The sequence below is a fragment of the Ciona intestinalis genome, chromosome 2 (assembly GCF_000224145.3).
Source record: "Ciona intestinalis chromosome 2, KH, whole genome shotgun sequence".
Lineage (NCBI taxonomy): Eukaryota > Metazoa > Chordata > Ascidiacea > Phlebobranchia > Cionidae > Ciona > Ciona intestinalis.
This window is the reverse complement of record NC_020167.2, coordinates 365,003-383,530: the sequence shown is the minus strand read 5'-3', so window position 1 is coordinate 383,530 and position 18,528 is coordinate 365,003. Positions and strand designations below refer to the sequence as shown.

At 33.6% G+C, this 18,528-nt stretch overlaps 5 protein-coding genes across 6 annotated transcripts in view; 4 read left to right on the top strand and 1 right to left on the bottom strand.

The window, feature by feature from the left end:
• Nucleotides 1-819: 819 nt before the first annotated feature.
• Nucleotides 820-4,986, bottom strand: LOC100181385 (antizyme inhibitor 2-like). Its single transcript, XM_018817392.2, has 10 exons — nucleotides 4,822-4,986; nucleotides 4,590-4,763; nucleotides 4,324-4,496; nucleotides 4,129-4,263; nucleotides 3,864-4,017; nucleotides 3,608-3,749; nucleotides 3,439-3,539; nucleotides 2,328-2,445; nucleotides 2,182-2,269; nucleotides 820-1,614 (listed from the first exon to the last, which is right to left on the bottom strand). Exons 1-10 carry the CDS (start codon nucleotides 4,948-4,950, stop codon nucleotides 1,515-1,517), a joined length of 1,314 nt encoding a protein of 437 aa, XP_018672937.1. The 5' UTR covers nucleotides 4,951-4,986; the 3' UTR covers nucleotides 820-1,514.
• Nucleotides 4,987-6,067: 1,081 nt separating this feature from the next.
• On the top strand, nucleotides 6,068-7,266 carry LOC100182996 (myeloid leukemia factor 1-like). Its single transcript, XM_002124871.4, has one exon. It carries the CDS (start codon nucleotides 6,365-6,367, stop codon nucleotides 7,040-7,042), a length of 678 nt encoding a protein of 225 aa, XP_002124907.1. The 5' UTR covers nucleotides 6,068-6,364; the 3' UTR covers nucleotides 7,043-7,266.
• Nucleotides 7,267-7,271: 5 nt separating this feature from the next.
• On the top strand, nucleotides 7,272-8,164 carry LOC100179042 (ADP-ribosylation factor-like protein 2-binding protein). Its single transcript, XM_004225637.4, has one exon. The coding sequence runs from the start codon at nucleotides 7,326-7,328 to the stop codon at nucleotides 7,806-7,808; it is 483 nt and encodes a 160-aa protein (XP_004225685.1). The 5' UTR covers nucleotides 7,272-7,325; the 3' UTR covers nucleotides 7,809-8,164.
• LOC100180644 lies at nucleotides 8,158-17,177 on the top strand. Its single transcript, XM_002125320.5, has 22 exons — nucleotides 8,158-8,326; nucleotides 8,507-8,642; nucleotides 9,293-9,396; nucleotides 9,479-9,600; nucleotides 9,747-9,820; nucleotides 9,919-9,977; nucleotides 10,471-10,563; nucleotides 10,621-10,724; nucleotides 11,103-11,274; nucleotides 11,745-11,878; nucleotides 12,121-12,208; nucleotides 12,481-12,626; nucleotides 12,908-12,988; nucleotides 13,255-13,429; nucleotides 13,715-13,843; nucleotides 14,147-14,259; nucleotides 14,622-14,759; nucleotides 15,172-15,253; nucleotides 15,373-15,482; nucleotides 15,707-15,825; nucleotides 16,243-16,438; nucleotides 16,750-17,177. Exons 1-22 carry the CDS (start codon nucleotides 8,179-8,181, stop codon nucleotides 16,930-16,932), a joined length of 2,706 nt encoding a protein of 901 aa, XP_002125356.1. The 5' UTR covers nucleotides 8,158-8,178; the 3' UTR covers nucleotides 16,933-17,177.
• Nucleotides 17,178-17,719: 542 nt separating this feature from the next.
• The window catches only part of LOC100186057 (retinol dehydrogenase 13), a 4,883-nt gene continuing 4,074 nt past the window's right edge, over nucleotides 17,720-18,528 (top strand). For both annotated transcript variants that reach the window (XM_009859231.3, XM_026839896.1), the window contains exon 1: nucleotides 17,720-17,952. In XM_009859231.3, coding sequence (XP_009857533.1) covers nucleotides 17,776-17,952 — 177 coding nt within the window. In that variant the 5' untranslated portion in view covers nucleotides 17,720-17,775. The remainder of the gene's footprint in view (nucleotides 17,953-18,528) is intronic.

Sequence of the window (18,528 nt, the reverse complement as noted above, 5' to 3'; positions counted from 1 at the left end):
AAAGGATCTATATGACCACTGCTCAACAACTTCTATGGCTTTGGCGGTACAGTACGTATTAATGCCTAAACAAGATAGCTAAATTCGAATGAGTAAGCACGTCTTAAACTAATTGGAATAGTATTATTTTGCCTTTTTACTTCAACCCATTTTACGTGTTTCAAACCGATTTCTAGCTTAAGATCGCAAATTCGCAACCCCTACATTTTTTAAAAAGTCGACGCTATTATTGCAGGGTGGGGGAAGACGGGACACTTTGTCAGACTTTTGGCCATGGTATCATAGTAGGCTACTCTAAACACTACTAGAACAACGCTTGGCAGTTATTTGTTTGTTCTTTGATGACGTAATATTTTGTCACACATAAGTGGCTAGGTCTAAACGGTTTTGTTTCTGATCGAATAAACTGAGCTGTGTGCATCGTTAATATTTAATCGGTTTGCGCCAAATTACCTGGTAAGTGTATTCAGCAGCATGCTATGGTTAAAGCTGTTGTTAAATGTTGTGTTTTAATTAAAATGTTTTATTAAATAGTAAAATAATATTTATATAAGCTAAGCAACTTTTATAAAAACTGTTGAAAGTGCCTGCTATCCACTGCGCTGTTCCCGGTGTCGGAAAAAATCGTTCCCCGGCAAAAATCGTTCCCATTGACCTTTGACCCTTGATGACGACATTCGTGAAAACAGTTACACTCCAGCGACTAAATACGCCGCCGTTGCATACAACTATATGCAATTTTTTTTCATCTTCCCTTTAATATATAATTTTATCTCTCACGGTAAAAAGACCTTCTTTTATAAAAATCCTAACCAAAGATTAACATCACACAATGTTAACAAATTTAGTGTTTAGAGTACCATGGTGGTGTGCAGTAACGAATATCTGATTAAATATTACAAAAAAGAGAAGGAAATTACCAAAAATACAACAACTGTTTAAAACACGCCGCCAGTAAACCTTATACCTGAGTAAAAGTGTCAAATGAAATTGTGGCTGCTAAACTACAAATATAACATAGATAATTTCCGACCACGCAGTTAAGTAAGGAAATGCAATATTTTAAATATATAGTAGAGTGGAACAAGATGGGACGAGACTTTTTTCAATTTTCTTTTTACGGACCCCCATTTAATGATAATTACCTCATGCTATGTATGTTACTTTGTAGGTGATTCTTTTTTTTTAATTTTTAAAGCGTACAGTATTTCGTGTTATTTAGATGTATTCCTAATAATAAATACACTTTTTAATAAAAATTAACAATGATTTTTGACTGTGCCGTCTTACCCTGTGCGTTTTCGAATTTGTAAATTACACCTGTTGTGCGAATTGCTAAATAACGCATTGTGTGGTTTAATATATATTATGTTGTCATTAATGAAGGAATGATTGTACTAATTCGTGGTTTCACCCATAAACGTCATGTATTTTGATTTTGAAAATATTGGGCACTTTGTGCGTAAGTGTCCCATCTTCCCCCACTTTACCATTATATTTTCTAGAACATTTAGTTAAACAAAATCCAAAGTTTTTCCAGTGCCAATTGTTTCAAGTTGTTGATATTGCCCAAATAAGGGAGACTTGGGGTCTAGTTTATCTGCGATATCGTTCCTAAAAATACAAAATTAAATTATGATATTTTATAGATTCTACCAGTACGGTACAAAGTGTGTGTGCACGTTTTCAATGTACTTTTTTCGTTAAAAAAGTGTTTTGTACCTGTTCTTAGTGTTGTTTATCTGTACATAGCATTTTTCAATTCTTTACAGAATATATTACAGAATAATATTTTAAATATCAAAATAAATGTTTACCTTTAAAACCGAGCACTTATCGAGTAGTCAATCTTGAGACAAACATATATATTTCTATAAATTGTAGCTATTTAAAACACTACGATGCAATAGTTTAAACTTTAAAATGAATAGAATCATAGATTAGCGTGTACGTTTCTAAGTGTGTTTATCCTTTTTTTTATAAAACATTTGTACAATGTTACGTACCCATTCATTAGAATTATGCTCTCTTGAGTTAGGTATTTTGGGTGAATTTTAAATTAAAGTTTAATTGCGTTCTAATTTAGCGAAGTTAGTAGCTTAAATGTTGTTATGTTTAAACATTGCTTTGTTGTAATGAACAAATGTTTGATAAGAAACATTGAAAAATTCGCATGATTACCATATATCCTGTGCGATGTAGAACCCCGTCTTTAAAACCATGTAGCCATTAAAACCAATGCTAACTAACGAAGAATAAGCTCCCATGTCTGTAAATGTAAAAGTGAGAACATAATGTTGAACAAAATTATTAAAATACAAACTTACTGTCAAAGAACCACCAATCACCAATCCGAGCTTCCGGCAACATAATATTGTTCAATACAATATCAACGCCTGCGCCCGTAGGACCGTACACATTACTGGCATATACCTCACAGTTTTCCTGTAAACAAAGTTTGTATACACTTTTCTTTCTTAAAATAAACGTTTTTTTCTTTGAATGCAAAGGGGCTAATAACAGGTGGGTATTTTGGCTTACAAACTAAAATAGAATATACTAAAAAAGGCTATTATAGAGGGCGCCATGCTCGAACACCAATTGATAAACATTGTATTCTACAAATGTATATAAACTTGTAATAACAGAAAATTGATAATAAATATTGATAAAATTTACATTTTCCCTACAAATTAAGTATTGCTACATGTTTTTGGCACAGGCCACTTCTCATATATTATTTTGTTATTGTGTTAGTATATTATATTTGAATAACCCTTGAAGTATAAATTATTGAATTAAAAGCAAACCTTTCAAAGTTTGGCAATGAAAACCTAGTATTCTGCAACTTGTAGTTAACCTACCGAATTTAACCGACTGTACCATCTTCTTTGCCATGTAAACTTTATATATATAACGTTAAACCATATTTTTTGTTGTTTTTATCTTAAAGTAAAATATTTCTTTTTTTCATTCACAAAACTAAAACTAGTTTTATGAGACAAATTCAGTTTTATGAGACAAATCAACTGTACGAAATGTTCAAGTTGTTTTTTTTAATAAATTTATGAAACTGGTGTATTCGTTCACACTCACAAACTACAATATTTCATCGGCTTTACTATAATTTGGCAAGCATTTGAAATTAGCTCTATACTATTTCGCATATTTTTAACCGTTCAGGAAACACTGATAATTTCTATTTATATAACATATTTTTAACATTTAGAAAGAGTAATCGACTTTGACGCGCCCTTTTTGAAGTCGTGATAATATACTGTCGAATAATTCTGTAACATTTTATTTTTCAGATTGTTATTAAATGGGGGTCCGTGAAAGGAAAACTAAAAAAAGTCTCGTCGGACAAAGTGTCCCATCTTCCCCCACCCTATTATATATATTAGCGTGTAGCATATTAAAATTTTACAATACACCTACTGCCTTGCGAGACAAGCTTTCTGGGATTCTTTCAAATTCTTCGAAAAGCGTCATACAAAATGTTGAGAAAACTCCAGCTCCTATGTAATACTTTGCTCGGTCTGTACAAAAAATGAGTATATGTCAATGCTTTATGCGTTACATTAAATAAACTATGGTGTAAGCTTACCATTAACGAGCGCTTTACCATGCACAGATGTTACGAAGGCGAATGCATTTTTCACGAAGAATCTACCGGGTTCAGCAATCACTGTTACGCCAGTTTGAGGCGGAAAAAGCTTGTCAACAGTTGCAGTTACTGTTTCACTTATCTAACACCAGGGAAAAATGTTAGAAGTAAGTTTTAATTTACGACTATGTAAACACATCAATAATTTGGTCGTTATAATAGCCGAGCTCAGCAGCCACGCGAATAGTTGTCTAACCTCAATAAAATTTTCGCCACAAACGAATCCACCGCCGATGTCGATGATTTTTAAATGTACTTCATTTGAAGTTGCAAAGTCGTAAAGTTTTTTACACTTTTGTAAACAGTTTCTAGTCGCTTCGGAAGAATCGCTTCCACTCCCAGGATGAAAACTCGAAAAGTAAATAAATGTTAAATGACCCGATGGATTTGTTTATTTTAACCTTATTGTATAAACATCATGTACGTATAGAACTTATACTACACCAAACGGAACAACATACCAAATCCCAACCAAATTTAAGTCCAGCTGTTTGCATAGTAATATCAGCTTCCTGGCTTCTGGCATTGATGCGCCGAATTTGTCACCGAATTTGATTCCCCTTTCAAATTCCGTCACATCCAAACGCATGAGTAACCTGTCGCACAGAAACGTTGTTGTTTGTTTAAAAAAGGGGCACGTTAAAAAAATACTTTACCTCCCAGTTGAATGAATTCGTTTAATTTTGTGCAGCTCGTCAGCGTTGTCAAAAGTCATGGTACGAACACCGCTTCGACAAGCATACTCAATATGAGAAGACATCTTGCACGGTACGGCAAAAATGATGTCATCAGGTTTCACTCCGCACTTTAAGGCACTTTCAATTTCAAACTAAAAGTATATATGATCGTAAATTATTATTGTAACTGCATATTTTGCAAGACGTTTAGGCACTTTGCGCTACCAGCAAAATCTCCAACATACCTTGCTTGCACAGTCGAAGCCCACACCCAACGACGCTAGCAGTTGTACCACTGGTTGTGAGGGATTGCACTTCATTGCGTAGTACGGCCTGATTTGAGGCATATGTTTCGTCCACAGTTGTAGGTTTCGTACAATTTGTCCAAGGTCTCCGATGTAAAACGAAGAGTCCCATTCCTAAAAACTCCTCAATTTAGAGCACACGCAAACACGAATGAGTGAAATTCAAACTTACCTTTAATTTGTTTTGCGAGCAAACAAACGTCTTTGCTAATTTCTTTCTACTGTCACCTTCAGCTACCCCATACACAGGAGGTTCTAAGCTTATGTGAGGCTTTAAACATACTAGATCAGCAGCATGCATGGTGTCTTAGTCTACTTTGAAAGTTTGAGAATGAATATTAAACATCCGTGTTGCGTAACTACAACATCTTACGTAACTGTGTTTATGATTGAGCGACACATGTTGCATTTTTACAGCAAGTACAAAAAACTATGTGCCCAGTCTGCCCGTTCGGCAAACCAACCTCACTTTTCAGTGTAAAACAGTCTTTCCTGTTATATTGCTTTCGTACACGTGTTTCATGCTATAAAATCCCTCCTATTTTCTCTGTTAGGAGGGCAGTATGAGTTTTATTATACTCTTTCTGTCCTCACGTTTGTCTCTGGGTTGATGCCACTCGTTTGATTACCCAGTTGTGGCAATTGCCCGCCTTGCATACACACAACTGGGTAATTGTTTTATTATCACGATTAGAATGACGGGAAAGTAGATGTTACAAAAGCAGCGAAACTGCATTCAATTCCTGTCATGCTTTTGTTTTCGCTATACAAAGTTGCTTTATATTCAATTTTTACGCATTAGTGTTAAATTTAGCTATCTTTATATCATTAAATCTGTGCTAGAGCACAATCAACCGCTACAACACCTTCTAAAACCACTGTGCGCCTATCATTTACAATAGTGACCAAGCGAAATGGGGACGGAGTTGGCGGTCACGCGAATAGAAAAAAGAATGTATCGTGGTTTTGGGCAGTTGCGCGTTCTACTCTTTTTTATTTACTACTAGAGCCTAATCGAAAAATCTCTTTCAAATCGAAAATGGCCGCTATAATATCTTTATTCTAGGATCACCTTGGTGAGCGTCCGCCCCCCTTGCTGTCCAAAGAACATAGATTGTAGGCCTATATCTATTTACTTTGATGCTTTTTTCAACCCATTTATCACGCCGATTTGTCTGACAACCGAAACTCTTTTTTCCTCTCAAACCATTCCCCGAATGCTATATATACTGTTGCGTTAACGCCGTTATACTAATGTCACAACAACTATGAGATAACAACTAATGATGACCACATAAACAAACGAAAAAAATGACGTGGACATCAAGCGAACGAACGAAATAGTTGGTGACGTCTTTTGAACCTATAGAGATTCAATCATTTTCGCCTTTTGGAAAGTTGTATATGCGCTATTTCAAACATGTTTATCTTTTTCACATTTGAATTATTTATATTAATTTGTTTTATGTTGTTCGTTTTTTTATCAAACGAATATATCAGACCACAATAAAAAAACACATATAAAATCGAACTGTTACGGTTCACTAACTTCGGGTCATTGCTATGGAGAAGCAACTCCAACGGAAAATACCACAACTCATTACAGAACGTAAACATACATAGCTGATATTAGTGCTTTGCAATCCGGACTGTCAACGATTTGATTTTATATTTTATTTAACATCTCTTTCAATGTAAAATCTACTAATATAAGCATGTTTCGTAACATGTTCAAAGAATTTGAAGAAGACCCGTTTTTCAATGAATTTTCTACAAGATTTCCAAAACACGATGATTTCGGATTCCGATTTGCGATAGAAGATGATAAACGCGATCATCGACGTAGGTCCAAAGCTAATGATGAAGTCATGGATCCCTTCCAAGGGATGTTTCGGCACATGAATAAAGCCATTGAAGAAATGCATTCTGGGATGGAAAAAATGAAAAATGATCCAAACGTTCATATGTATTCTTCGTGCTCAACAATGTCTTACATGAATGATGGTAAGTCCAAGCCAAAAATATACCAAGCTGCATCATCTACTCGCCAAGCACCAGGCGCCATTAAAGAAACGCACCGTGCTGTCCGTGATAGTGAAACTGGGGTTGAAAAAATGGCGGTTGGTCAACACATCGGGCCGAGAGGAAGAATTGTTGAAAAGCGGAAACAGAAAGGAGGACAGGTTGAAGAGGAACGCAAGTTTCTTGACATGGAGGAAAAAGATACAAGTGACTTTGAAAGAGAGTGGAAATTGAAAACTGGCAAGTTGTTTCCATCTAGTCGTGGTAATGAGGTTGAGAATGGCATGAAAGGAAAGTTTCATCGTGGGGTTGAGGGAAGGAGTGTGGCTCGACCTGCTGGTCCAAATAAAAATGGAAGAAACCGACATTAAAGAGGAATTACAGACTGTTTAAAGTTTTGTGTAGATGTTAAACGTAGAATACTTTATCACTTATGTAACCAATGCTTTTGTAAATTCGCACTGTTTGCATTCGATTCTAATGACAGTTTACTTTTATTTCATCCATGTAAATACCAATTTGCTTTAAATATACGTTAACGCGTATTAGAAAAGTATGTTAGACTGGTTTGGGTGTACTGTAATATTTGATTCAGTTTTTCAGATTTAATTGGGATAATAAATTTGTAAGTTTGATAAAAGTTAAACTTTTGATATGGCAATGTGGGGATCCGAGATGGAAGGAGTAGTTTGTGGAAGTGAAGATGAACAAAGATTTGATGAAATAATTGGAAGTATACAAGATGTTCTTATAAGTGATGAATTCCTCAATTTACAACAAGATTTTATGGATAAATATTACCATGTATTTGAAGATACGGAAGAAAATAAATTTATTTACACTGATATTTTCCAAGAATATAACTCTATATTTGAGAAATACCTTGAAATGAGACTCACCAATAAACTACCCTGGTTTTCTATGGAAAAGTTTGCTGCATCTCTGACTGCCCATAAGCATGAAATCTGTGATGAAATATTTGAAACACTAACCAGTTTCACTGATTTTATGACATTCAAAGAAATGTTTGTGGATTATCGAGCTGAAAAAGATGGAAGAAATGATGATTTGATGCAGGGTTTGGTTGTACAATCACTTGTACCCACCACAATCTCTGTTGCGCTTTCCTCAACGTAGTAATTCATTTGTTGCAATTTAATTTGTACATTTAGGTTAACAGTTAATTGAAAGTTTCTAATTTTTTGCTTAAGCCAGGGTTTTGGTTTCTGCAATTAGTATGAAATGTTTAAATTAAATTTATATGTTAAATTTAGTAGTTGTTTCTCAGCGCTGCTATAAATGTGAATTATATATTTGTTTTTAAATATATATGACTTAATTCCCAAGTACTGTTTTTCTAAAATCCAATGTAATGTTACTTAATATGCAAAGTCTTTAGTCGGTACATAATACATGTTGTATATTCTTGCTGGTTTGCAATTAAAATTCGTGATAACTATAAAATAAAAAAATACATTCGGTTAAACTTTTTAGAAATTGTTAAAACATGAAATCAAAGCGAGCGATAATTAACTTGAATGAAGATGAAGAAGTGGAAGATGATGCGATGTTTGATGAAGAAGAAGCAAGAATGAAAGCTGCACAGTTGGAGAGAGAGATTGAAGAGCAAAATAAATTTGATTGTCTTTGCGACGGTAAAATTAATTGATTTATATATTCAGAAATGACCTGGGATTTTAGCAAGATTTGGTCCATTATCCCAACACCCACGTTGCTTCTATGTCATTCGCATGATGTGGCTTACCGTGGGTTATAACTCTTTTTTTTCTGTTTATATTACATTGACTAAGTTTTAATATTGTTGTATATTTTAGGTGTGAATAATTGTTTGTCAATGGTGGATAGTTCATTCAGTGAATTACTTGATTTGAAAGATGAATTATTACAACATGAGTTGCCACCGAGTTTGCTTGTTGCGATCACGCTTGTGACTGGTAAAATGTTCAGAAGGTTGGTTCAAAGAAATTCACACACATTTGAATATTTGTTTTGTAAGATTCACCCAGTGGTTTGCCGGTTCAAAGCCATAAATTGAAACCCAACAATTAAAGACTAATAATTCAAAGCTTACCACTTCTATTTTAGTGGTTCGCATACTTTTTACAAATTTTGCCTGTTTTTTTTTAAATTTTGCCTTTTTGCAACTATTGTTTTAAAAATTTTGCCTTTTTGCAATTATTTTGATATTTCTGGCCCAATAAAAATGAAAGAATGCTATGGGGAAAATGCACAAACTACACCAATAAAAAAAAACAAACGATCAAATATGGTAAGCGCTTAATGGAATAAGTGCACTTGTTTTGCTGCAATTAAATCATTAAGTTTTTATTTGGTTTTGGACATTGCAACTCCCATGTTCTGTACTACATCGGGTTAGTTTAGGTATTTGTTTTTATATTCAGTAGAGAAAAAGGCTGCGTCACACTGTACATTGCGGACTTTCTGAAATTGTTGTACAGACCTAAACAGCGGACACTAGTTTGGGAACTATTGTTCTGTTTAGTATCCTTGAAACTGGCCAACTAACTTCTAAACATTAACTATCCTATTTCTACCTTATGATATGAATGGAATCTAACCCATAATATGCTATTTTGTAGTATCACTGACCTTCATACACCTATACAAGAATTGACAAGACTCGTCAATATATATTCCATACCATGGGAACAAAGAAGTGAAGCCTTAAAAAAACTACACACTGGTTAGGACTGGTATTTATCTATTTGTTCATACTCTAATTTGAACTTTGTTTTCGTGTTGTTTCACAATAATTTTAAATACAGATTATGAAAGCAAGCAACGGCAACTTAATATTGCAATTCGTCGTCTGCAACTAATTGACGCACACACCAGAAGACTGGACATGGAAAAACGAATAATGAACTGGGAGAAAGCATTTGCAAAAGTAACAAAAACATATTTTGAATTGTAACAAAGGTGTATTTTTAAATATTTTTAAAATAAATGTATTTTTTAACTTTATATTCCAAATATTTTACTTTGTAATTTTAAATGTGCGTGTGTTTGTAACTAATACAAATTTACATCTAGGTGACAAGTTCAAAGACTCATGGAAGAAGATGGAAATTTTTAATTGAAGCATTTAAAAAGAAGCTAAAAGATGGGTAAGAACTTAAGGTTATAACTACAGAGGATTTAAAAATAAAGAATATAAACAATTTTTTTAAGCTGGTGTAATTTTCTGTTTGATTGAATTATTTAGAGTAAATCTACATGAACTCGAAGTTGAACTAAGTGATGATGAATCAGAATTAGATCAAGGTTTGTTGATAATTGTATTTAAATTAACCTATCATTTGATTGGCATGACTATAAACTAGTGTTTAGGAATAAAGTATCACGTACTGTTGGGCCAATATATATATGTATCATATCCATGTTCTACAGCCTGGAGATGCTGTTCTTTCTCCAATGCACACGCTATCTGACTGCACAAAGTAATTGTATGTCGTTGTTATTCATTGTAAGACAGCTTATGTTTTCGCTATACATTGAATATATATCATTAAATCTGAGCCAGAGCACAGTCAACGCTACAGTACAGTGTAAAAATATTTTCATAACCTCTTGCTTGTTTTTGTAAGGGAAAGTAACAATATGATGTAAGCACTCTAAGCTGTTGCTATTAAGGCAGAATATAAATCGAAAAGACCTCATTCAATAATTTAATTGCGTAATAATTAACTTGATTTTTATTGTTTAAATACAATTACCAGCAAAACGTATTACCTTTAAAACAATATAATCTTTCCAGATGAACCAGAACACATCGTTGATGATGGTGTGTCAGAGAAGCAGAGGTTTATGTTGTCTGTTATAACTGCATCACCACCTGCTGATGATGATGGTAAGTATTTCATAAAATCCAAAGTTCCTTCTAATGATAATCATTTGTTAATAAAAGGAACACCACAAGCTGGTTCAGATATTGAAAGTGAAGCAGACGGGATTCCATCAGAAATATCGGATAGTACCGGAAACGTAGACGATGGGAGTCCGGATGTGAAGGTTCATAAGTAATTTCTGTTGCATATGGATGAGGACGTGGGGTCCCATCTCCCATGGCTAGGCACACTAATGTCCCAAGAAATTAGGCCTTTGGTCAATTACTCCAACAATTAAGGTGCTACTGCAGGACAAGCTTGCCACTGAAAATCTTCAATATAATTTATATGTTTTTTAATTTACTGTCCCTGGAATAGGTTTGATAACAGACCCAAAACATTGTGAAAAACATTTCTCGTTTAAAGTAGCAAGCTAACAGCTGTTAAGATTATCAAGGAGCGAGATTGAAGGTAGTCTCAATGTAATATAAATCATACATAGAAAATATAATCCAAAAATCAAAGCTTTTTTTTATTTCTGATAAAGAATATTTATTAACAGCAACGGAAGCGTGGCGTGAGCTTTGGACCAGAATCTGATGAACCTGAGATTCGAGAAGTGATTCGTGAAGTTGTGGTAAAACCTCCATCTGAAGATAAATCTGTGTGGACCCATGAACCAGAGTTCGACCAACATCTTGTTGTAAGGATATTCAGACCTGTGGAACTTAAAGGTGATTTGATTGTTTTAGTAGTTTAAAGATATTAACTTACTTTTTACTTGTGTAAATATATATATATTGCTTTGACAGTTATCTGTACCTTATTTAATCAGAATTATTTTTATAATTTAAAAATACAATAACGTGTAAGTTTTGTTTGGTCAAATACTTCTTGCATGCCAACCAGGATTTTAGGTTTTCTGCGCCATTGTTGTTTCGAAACTTTGATGAAAAATAATTGATATGGAAATTCTGTCTAACCTGTTTTTAAACATATTATTTTTACAAGTCATTGAGATAATTTCAAAATTTCTGTTAGATTTATGTTTATTCTCACTTTTATGTTTTGGACTTGAATTGTCATTGAAACGTTTTTTGCACAAAACAAGAGTTGTCAACGTAGCATCAATAAGAATTAATGTATTTACATATCACATTTCAAATTTAACCGTTACCAAAATAAATGGTGAATATATTTTTAGATGATGAAGGTTTAGATCTTTCATGTAATGTCAGTTTTGGTGGAATCAACAAAAAGACACCAACACTTGCTTCATCATCAGCTCACCACACGCCTCAAACAATGGAACAAGTTGTACAAGCTGAAGAAGCAGAAGTTTGATTTTGTTCATTTCTTGTTATAATCATGTGGTCTATCATTCACTGCATGCTTTTTATTGCGGTGTTGTGTCTTGTTTAACTTAAGCATTATCATAAAAGGTGTTACATTTTAGAAATTGTTATTTACTGTCGAGTGCTCCTATTTTTTATGGCTGTTCCACAGCTCCAACAATGGTTTGTCTATTTTCTAGTTTTAATTTCTGTGCTTCAAATGTTTGATCACATTTTACAATTTAGGTTGAGCTTAAATCACAAGGAAAACTTGGGGGGAAATCTGGAAGAAGGAAATCAATTGGATTCGCCAAAACACCTTCTAGTCCAGCAGGTCAGTGCAATAAAAAGGTTACATCGCCGATAGCAATTTTAAAATGTTAAGTTTCAACTCTGTTTAGTTTAGAGGACTTAACAGTGTTTATCAAAGAAATAACAAAGTTAATTAACAAAGTAACTCACAAGTAGACAGGAGATACATAATGGCGCAATATGGTAAGTAGTAGAACCCCCTTCTTGTAAATCTAAGTAAAACACATTGTAAATCATACAATAGTTTTCATCATTAATTCTTTCAGCATCATAAGCATAAACAATAACTTTCAGTTCCATCCTCACCAAGCAAGGTTGCCGCAAAGCCAAGCAGTATTTTGAAGAAAGTAAAAGTTGATGATGAACCTTCAGATGCTTTGAATATAAATCGCAGCAAATATCAAGAAGTTATGTTTGATGTTGGAGATAAAACAGATGCCGTAAGTTTCGCTATTTGAACGCAATTTAAAAATGAAGCACAAATTAATAACACACAAACACAACCTATGAGCAACAATAACAACTGTTTCAATAAATATTAAACTGTTTTGTGAACCACTGTAGTCGGTGAACCATCCAAATCAAATGGAAACCTACTTTTGAGTTGTGGCTTAGGGCTTTATCATTGCTTTAAGTAGTTTTAGTTAACCTTTTTTTGATACCTGCTTATCTAACAGTAACTACTTATATATTTTTTAATCTTGTCGCTTGTGTTTTGCAGCTGAGGATTTCAGTACACCAAGGTGAACAAGCTAAAATGATTGCCATGGCAACAATAACATGGGATGAAATACAAGAGAAGGTGACATTTCTTATTAATTATGTGATAATGTCATTACATTTATTTGTTACAGGTTCACTAGGTTTAAATATTTCCATGTTAGTTGTAACTTAAGACTTACCGAAGGTTATTGAAGTTGGTTTACACAAGGCTACATGTTCTTTGTATTCCATCATGATAATGTTAAATACAGATGCTTCACATACTAGAATTCATGTTATGTTGAGTATGTGAGAAAAAACCTGCTTTTGTTAAAACTATAAAAACACTCCAACGTGTTCTCACAGAAATTTCGAATTAAAATGGATGAAGACAATTCATCCTCACAACATAAAGAAAAAACAACAAACAATGAAACTGGCAAGACTGAAAGTGATGAGAGAGATGAACTTACATTTGAAGATAGATTAGCAAATGATGAACTTTCTATGCTTCCTCTACAAGGAATAAAACTAGGGATAGGTCAGCTTCATGTTTTGTTTGTTTGTTTTTGTTAATTTATCTAGAAAACTGTATAGGATTCGCTCTATCATATACATAAACATATAAAAAATTCAGCAAAGTATAAATTATTTTGTAAACCTCACTTACAAGCTAAAAAAAGTTTAACTCCTTCTCTTTACTAACAATAAATTATCTTATTTAACTGCCTTTTTTAAATTTGTAACCGTAGGGACTTTTTATAAAATTACTTATATAAAGTTGTGTTGTCTAAAACGAATTGCTATACATCATAAATGTATGTAGGTGGACACAGCCATGGTGTGTTGGGTCAACTACCTGTACTGTGTTATTGGGTAATGAATGAGAAAATGCGATATTCTGATGTTCAAGTTAATACTGATGGGATAAGGGAATTAGTACAAGATGTGACAGGTATATATATTTAATAAATAATATAAACGTGCTGTGTTGTACATCATTGCTGTGTTAATGCTGGTGACTTCGCATGGAAATGTTTCTCATGTAATCGCCTCAAACAAAGTAAATGCAATGCACCAAAGTGTGTTATTTAACTAATGTATTTTAAATGTAAACTTGGGATATAGTTTCAGTGTAATTTATTACTTCATCTGTTATCTAAGTTGATCTGCGCATTTTTAACATTTGTTGTCGTCCTTGGTTGATTGAAGTGTTATCACTGTTTAAAGAAACTTATACACTTAATATGATTGCTAGGAGTTGACATGAATGAAATCACTAAAGATGAGCTTGTAAAGATGCTGAGTAAGGAATACAATGATGTTTGCACATCAGCCATGTCATTTGTCTCATCATCATCACATAAATCAGTAAGTATACACTAGGTTGGGGTAAGATGGGACATGTTTTGTTCTTTTTTATCCTGTCGATAGTAAACAAAGAATCTTCACAGAATATAAAACTTCATCATGAACATGAGTTAAGAAGTATTGTTAAGTTTTAAAACACACCACAATACTATAAATGCTATTCTAGTTTCAATAATGTTCACTTTTATGTAAGAGTACATCTGTTATAATTATACAACATACTAGAATAGAAATCATCAAATATGACTCTTTTTTTTTGCTTACGGAACTTGTTGTAAAATCTCTACGGTTGTTAAGAAATATTATAAAAAAATCATTTATTTCTCACTTACCATGCATATTGTAAACTGCTCTGTGTTTAGGGGTTCATTCCAGTTGAGGAAATTGAAGTAATTCGTGAACAACATGATTTAGAACTTAAGAATATTCAAGATGAATATGAGGTTAAGGTTCAACAGCTGCTTGTTGAAGTGGAACGATTACAAACTTCTCAAACACAGGTTTGTTGTGACGAATGCTGAAGAATACTTAACACATTAAGTTGGTTGTATGCTCAATTAAAAAGGTAATACTTTAATATGGGCCCAGTAGTCACACTTTTTGATTGATAATATTTTATGCACCTTTTATCTATAGTGTACTTTAACGATTGTCCTTTTGCTGTTGATTCCTTTCTCTTTTGTTTTTAAATAATACAATCTTTGCATTCTTTTGTAGGAATTAAATGTTTTGTTATTTTTTTGATCTACTGTGATGTAAATCTGTACTGCTATCTTTCAATACCTTTGCCTTCAATAGAGTATAAGATGGTAGTAATTTCAGTTTGTAATATATAATTTGCTTCACATACAGAATATATCATGTGGTAAATATTTTACCGTTGCACCTACTCATATATTATTTCCTTTATAGATGTTTGTACAACCTGCTATAGATGGCGAAAGTCGTTATGAAACAAAGGACAAAGTTGATCATAAACATCAAAAACTACCAGGTACAAAGCTTCAAGGATATTTTTTATGTATGATAAGTTTTAAGAAAAGCCTGATTTTCAATTTTTCAAAGAAATTTTAACCCCGCAATGAAAGAATTCTTTTATTTTTAATATTGTAGGAATCCCAAGACCTCCAAGTCCAGAGGGACGACCACATTCACCCAGCAGTCACTGGAGGGCACCAAAGATACCACAACTTCCTGACTGGGGAGCTAATTTACCCAAAAATGTGAGATATATATTAGACAACCCTTACTTATAATTGATTAACCATTAACACAAACCAATAGTTTCTAGTTTTCTGACAATTTGTTTTTAATAACATTTATGGTACAGACATAGAACTAGGAAAATAGCTTACAATTTAAAACTACAATTTATAAATTATCATTGAACAAAAAGTTAATGAGAATTAAAAATCAATAATTTCATATGTTGTTCTAATAATTATAGGTCTGGGTAAGAATGCGATTGTTAACAGAGGAAATGATTATTAAACGTCAACAATTAGACGCAAGAATAAGGAGTCGCATCGCATCAAATATAGAAAAGAAGTTAGCCTCTCAATATAAGTATGTAGTCTGTAGAAGTTTAATTTGTGCAGATTTTTCCTTTATTTTTAAACATTAAATTTAATTTCATGTGGTTATGCCGTAATAAAATATTATTCATAAATATTTGTCCTACATCACCATAAATATATAACTTACATCATCTCTTGAATAGTATTAAGAATGCTCTATTGATGGAAAGTCTACTCCATCATACAGGCAAACTTATATTCAAACATTTCGTAAAAAAACACATTTTGATGTACAAATATTGTTTCTATGTTCTTGTAAATTTGTTGATCACCTGGTGTTTAATGTGTTTTGTTCCTGCTCTTGATACAAACATGGTACATGCCTGAATGCCTAGTAGACTAGGGTATTTTTGTTTCAAAATACCAAACAACTATGTATGTATAAATTTAAAATTTTGTTATGTAGATTACAAAGATCAGAAAAGAACTTTCACGGTCCACTACAAGATGTTAGTCTACCGGCTTTGTTCATGCCATCAAAGGGAGGAAATGTTTACAACCCACGTGCACATCAATATTTTCATCCAACCGGAACATCGGGTGAACTTCGGTTGACTCAACCACCATCAATATTTCAACTACCACCCTTACCAGAAAAAGCTGTATCCTTAATTTAACATTAGTTAAGAACACTTAAAGTGATAACTTATTTGTGCTTATGAGGTCAACAAAATTATTTTTGTTTGGGGAATTTTGCTTTTTTATATGGTCAACAATTTAACTTGCTGTTAAGTGTTTCGTTTAATGACACTTTTCGTAAGTGTAATAATGAAACATTGTGAAGTAATACTTTAATTAGATGCGAACATAAATTTGTTATCGTCTACATATTAATAAGTTTTGAAGTTCTTGCTGTAAAAAGTCTTGGGATTTTGTCAAAATAGTATTATTGGCCTTAACACATTTTTTTCAGAAATTATCAGTTGTTAACTTGTTTGAATTAAGCAAGAACTTTCAGCATCCTGCAACTGCTGATTGGTTAACACGTATTGCATCTGCTCCATCCAGAGGTTCTCGTGCCACAACTGCTGGTTCAAGAATCACACCGCACACACCAGCACCTACAGCTAACATACAACCATCTGATGTTTGTTAAAAGATTTAGAGTCCCAGTACGCATTGAGAGCTACCTTTTGCACCCTTAGCAATTCCAATGTATTTTGATTACCACACTGTGATACTTTTTATTTACTGTTTAAACATATCTAAGTTAAAATAATGAAGACTTTGCTTTTGTCTGTGCCTGCAATCATGTGTTCCCAATAAGAAATGTTATACTTATCTTGATATACCAAGCTTTCAAATAAAACATTTGTTGTGTTAGGCCTACCGTACTTTACATCTGTAATTTTGTGGGTGATTGCTTTGGTGTAGTCTTATTTTAGTAAAGCTTCAAACCTATAGGCTACCTCTGTCTTTACGGCGTGCCCTAACCACTATGCTACGCTACCAGATTATATTAATTATTGGCATCATCTGACACAAAATTGTGCTCCACATATTTTACTCTGCAGCTAACGTTATGAGTCTGATCCATACATATAACACATTGGGGTACAGGCAAGCCTGGCGCGTAAAACATATGTTAGCCTGTCTGGTTCTAATCTCAGGGTTTCGGATTCAAGGCTCGTTGTCACTACCAATACACGTACAATACATTCTACCTAATGCTCTACAGTCACCAATGGCGTCTTAAAACCGCTTAGTTGGTTACTAGTTCTGGTTTGTTTTTGAACGAGCCTAGTCGACCGTTGTAGTAAAAAAGCTATTTTATATTATGCTAATTAATTTAATACATACTTACTCATTAAATCTAGCTCTCTTGTTTTAATGTGAATAACGTCATAGTATACGGTTCACTAAACTTAATTGTGACGATTAATCCCAACTTGATCAACAACAATGTTTCTTGTCTAACGTCGTCTGGTGCAGTGTTATTATGTCGGTGTCTAAGGGTTGGGTGACCAGCAATGTTACCTTGGAGGGCAAAACTGCCCTCATCACTGGTGCTAATTCAGGAATTGGAAAAGAAACAACAAGGGAGCTATCAAAGCGAGGTGCAAAAGTTATTATGGCGTGCAGAGATCTTGCAAATGCTGAAGAAGTCAAAAAATCTGTAAGAAATTTTTTATTTAAAGTGTTAACTGCCTTAAGTTGTCTGTATCAATTTTGTTGAGAACAGTATAACTGAATAGTAAAATGCCAAATTATCATTAAGGTAGTCCTATAGCTGGTTACCAGTAAAAATGTAATTTAGGTCTTACTAATACCTACTGTATAATTTTTGGCACTAGTAAAGAATGTTTCGGTGCATAGCAGAATAAGCTGGTGTAAAGTTTCAGGGGTTGGGGAAGGATTCTTCACTAGCACCGCTTAGATTGTTCCGAATTATAGAGGGAATTACTACGTTTGATTCCTACATTAAAATTTACAGATTACACAATTCTTTAGGGGTTAGTGTTTTTACTAACACAAAAGTTCGAACAATAAGATTATAACATATGTAACATATCGCTATTGTGACGTAACATATCTCCTTTGTGCTACGATAGTCTGGCACTGTGGTAAGGTGGTTAGCGCGACTGCCTGTAACCATTAGGTAATGGGTTTAAGGCTCGTCGCTGCTACCATTGTGGGCAGTGGCGCAGCCAGGGGGGGGGTTTCGGGGGTCGTGACCCCCCCCTTTTATGAA

Excerpts from the sequence above, each read along its gene's own strand:
- LOC100181385 (XM_018817392.2), bottom strand. The coding sequence starts at position 4,950 with ATGCATGCTGCTGATCTAGTATGTTTAAAGCCTCACATAAGCTTAGAA. Across the intron at positions 4,764-4,821 it reads GCTCGCAAAACAAATTAAAG|GAATGGGACTCTTCGTTTTA; the intron begins GTAAGTTTGAAT and ends AGGAGTTTTTAG. Across the intron at positions 4,264-4,323 it reads CGAATTCATTCAACTGGGAG|GTTACTCATGCGTTTGGATG; the intron begins GTAAAGTATTTT and ends TCTGTGCGACAG.
- LOC100182996 (XM_002124871.4), top strand. The coding sequence starts at position 6,365 with ATGTTTCGTAACATGTTCAAAGAATTTGAAGAAGACCCGTTTTTCAAT.
- LOC100179042 (XM_004225637.4), top strand. The coding sequence starts at position 7,326 with ATGGCAATGTGGGGATCCGAGATGGAAGGAGTAGTTTGTGGAAGTGAA.
- LOC100180644 (XM_002125320.5), top strand. The coding sequence starts at position 8,179 with ATGAAATCAAAGCGAGCGATAATTAACTTGAATGAAGATGAAGAAGTG. Across the intron at positions 8,643-9,292 it reads ACTGGTAAAATGTTCAGAAG|TATCACTGACCTTCATACAC; the intron begins GTTGGTTCAAAG and ends GCTATTTTGTAG. Across the intron at positions 15,826-16,242 it reads AAGTTAGCCTCTCAATATAA|ATTACAAAGATCAGAAAAGA; the intron begins GTATGTAGTCTG and ends TTTGTTATGTAG.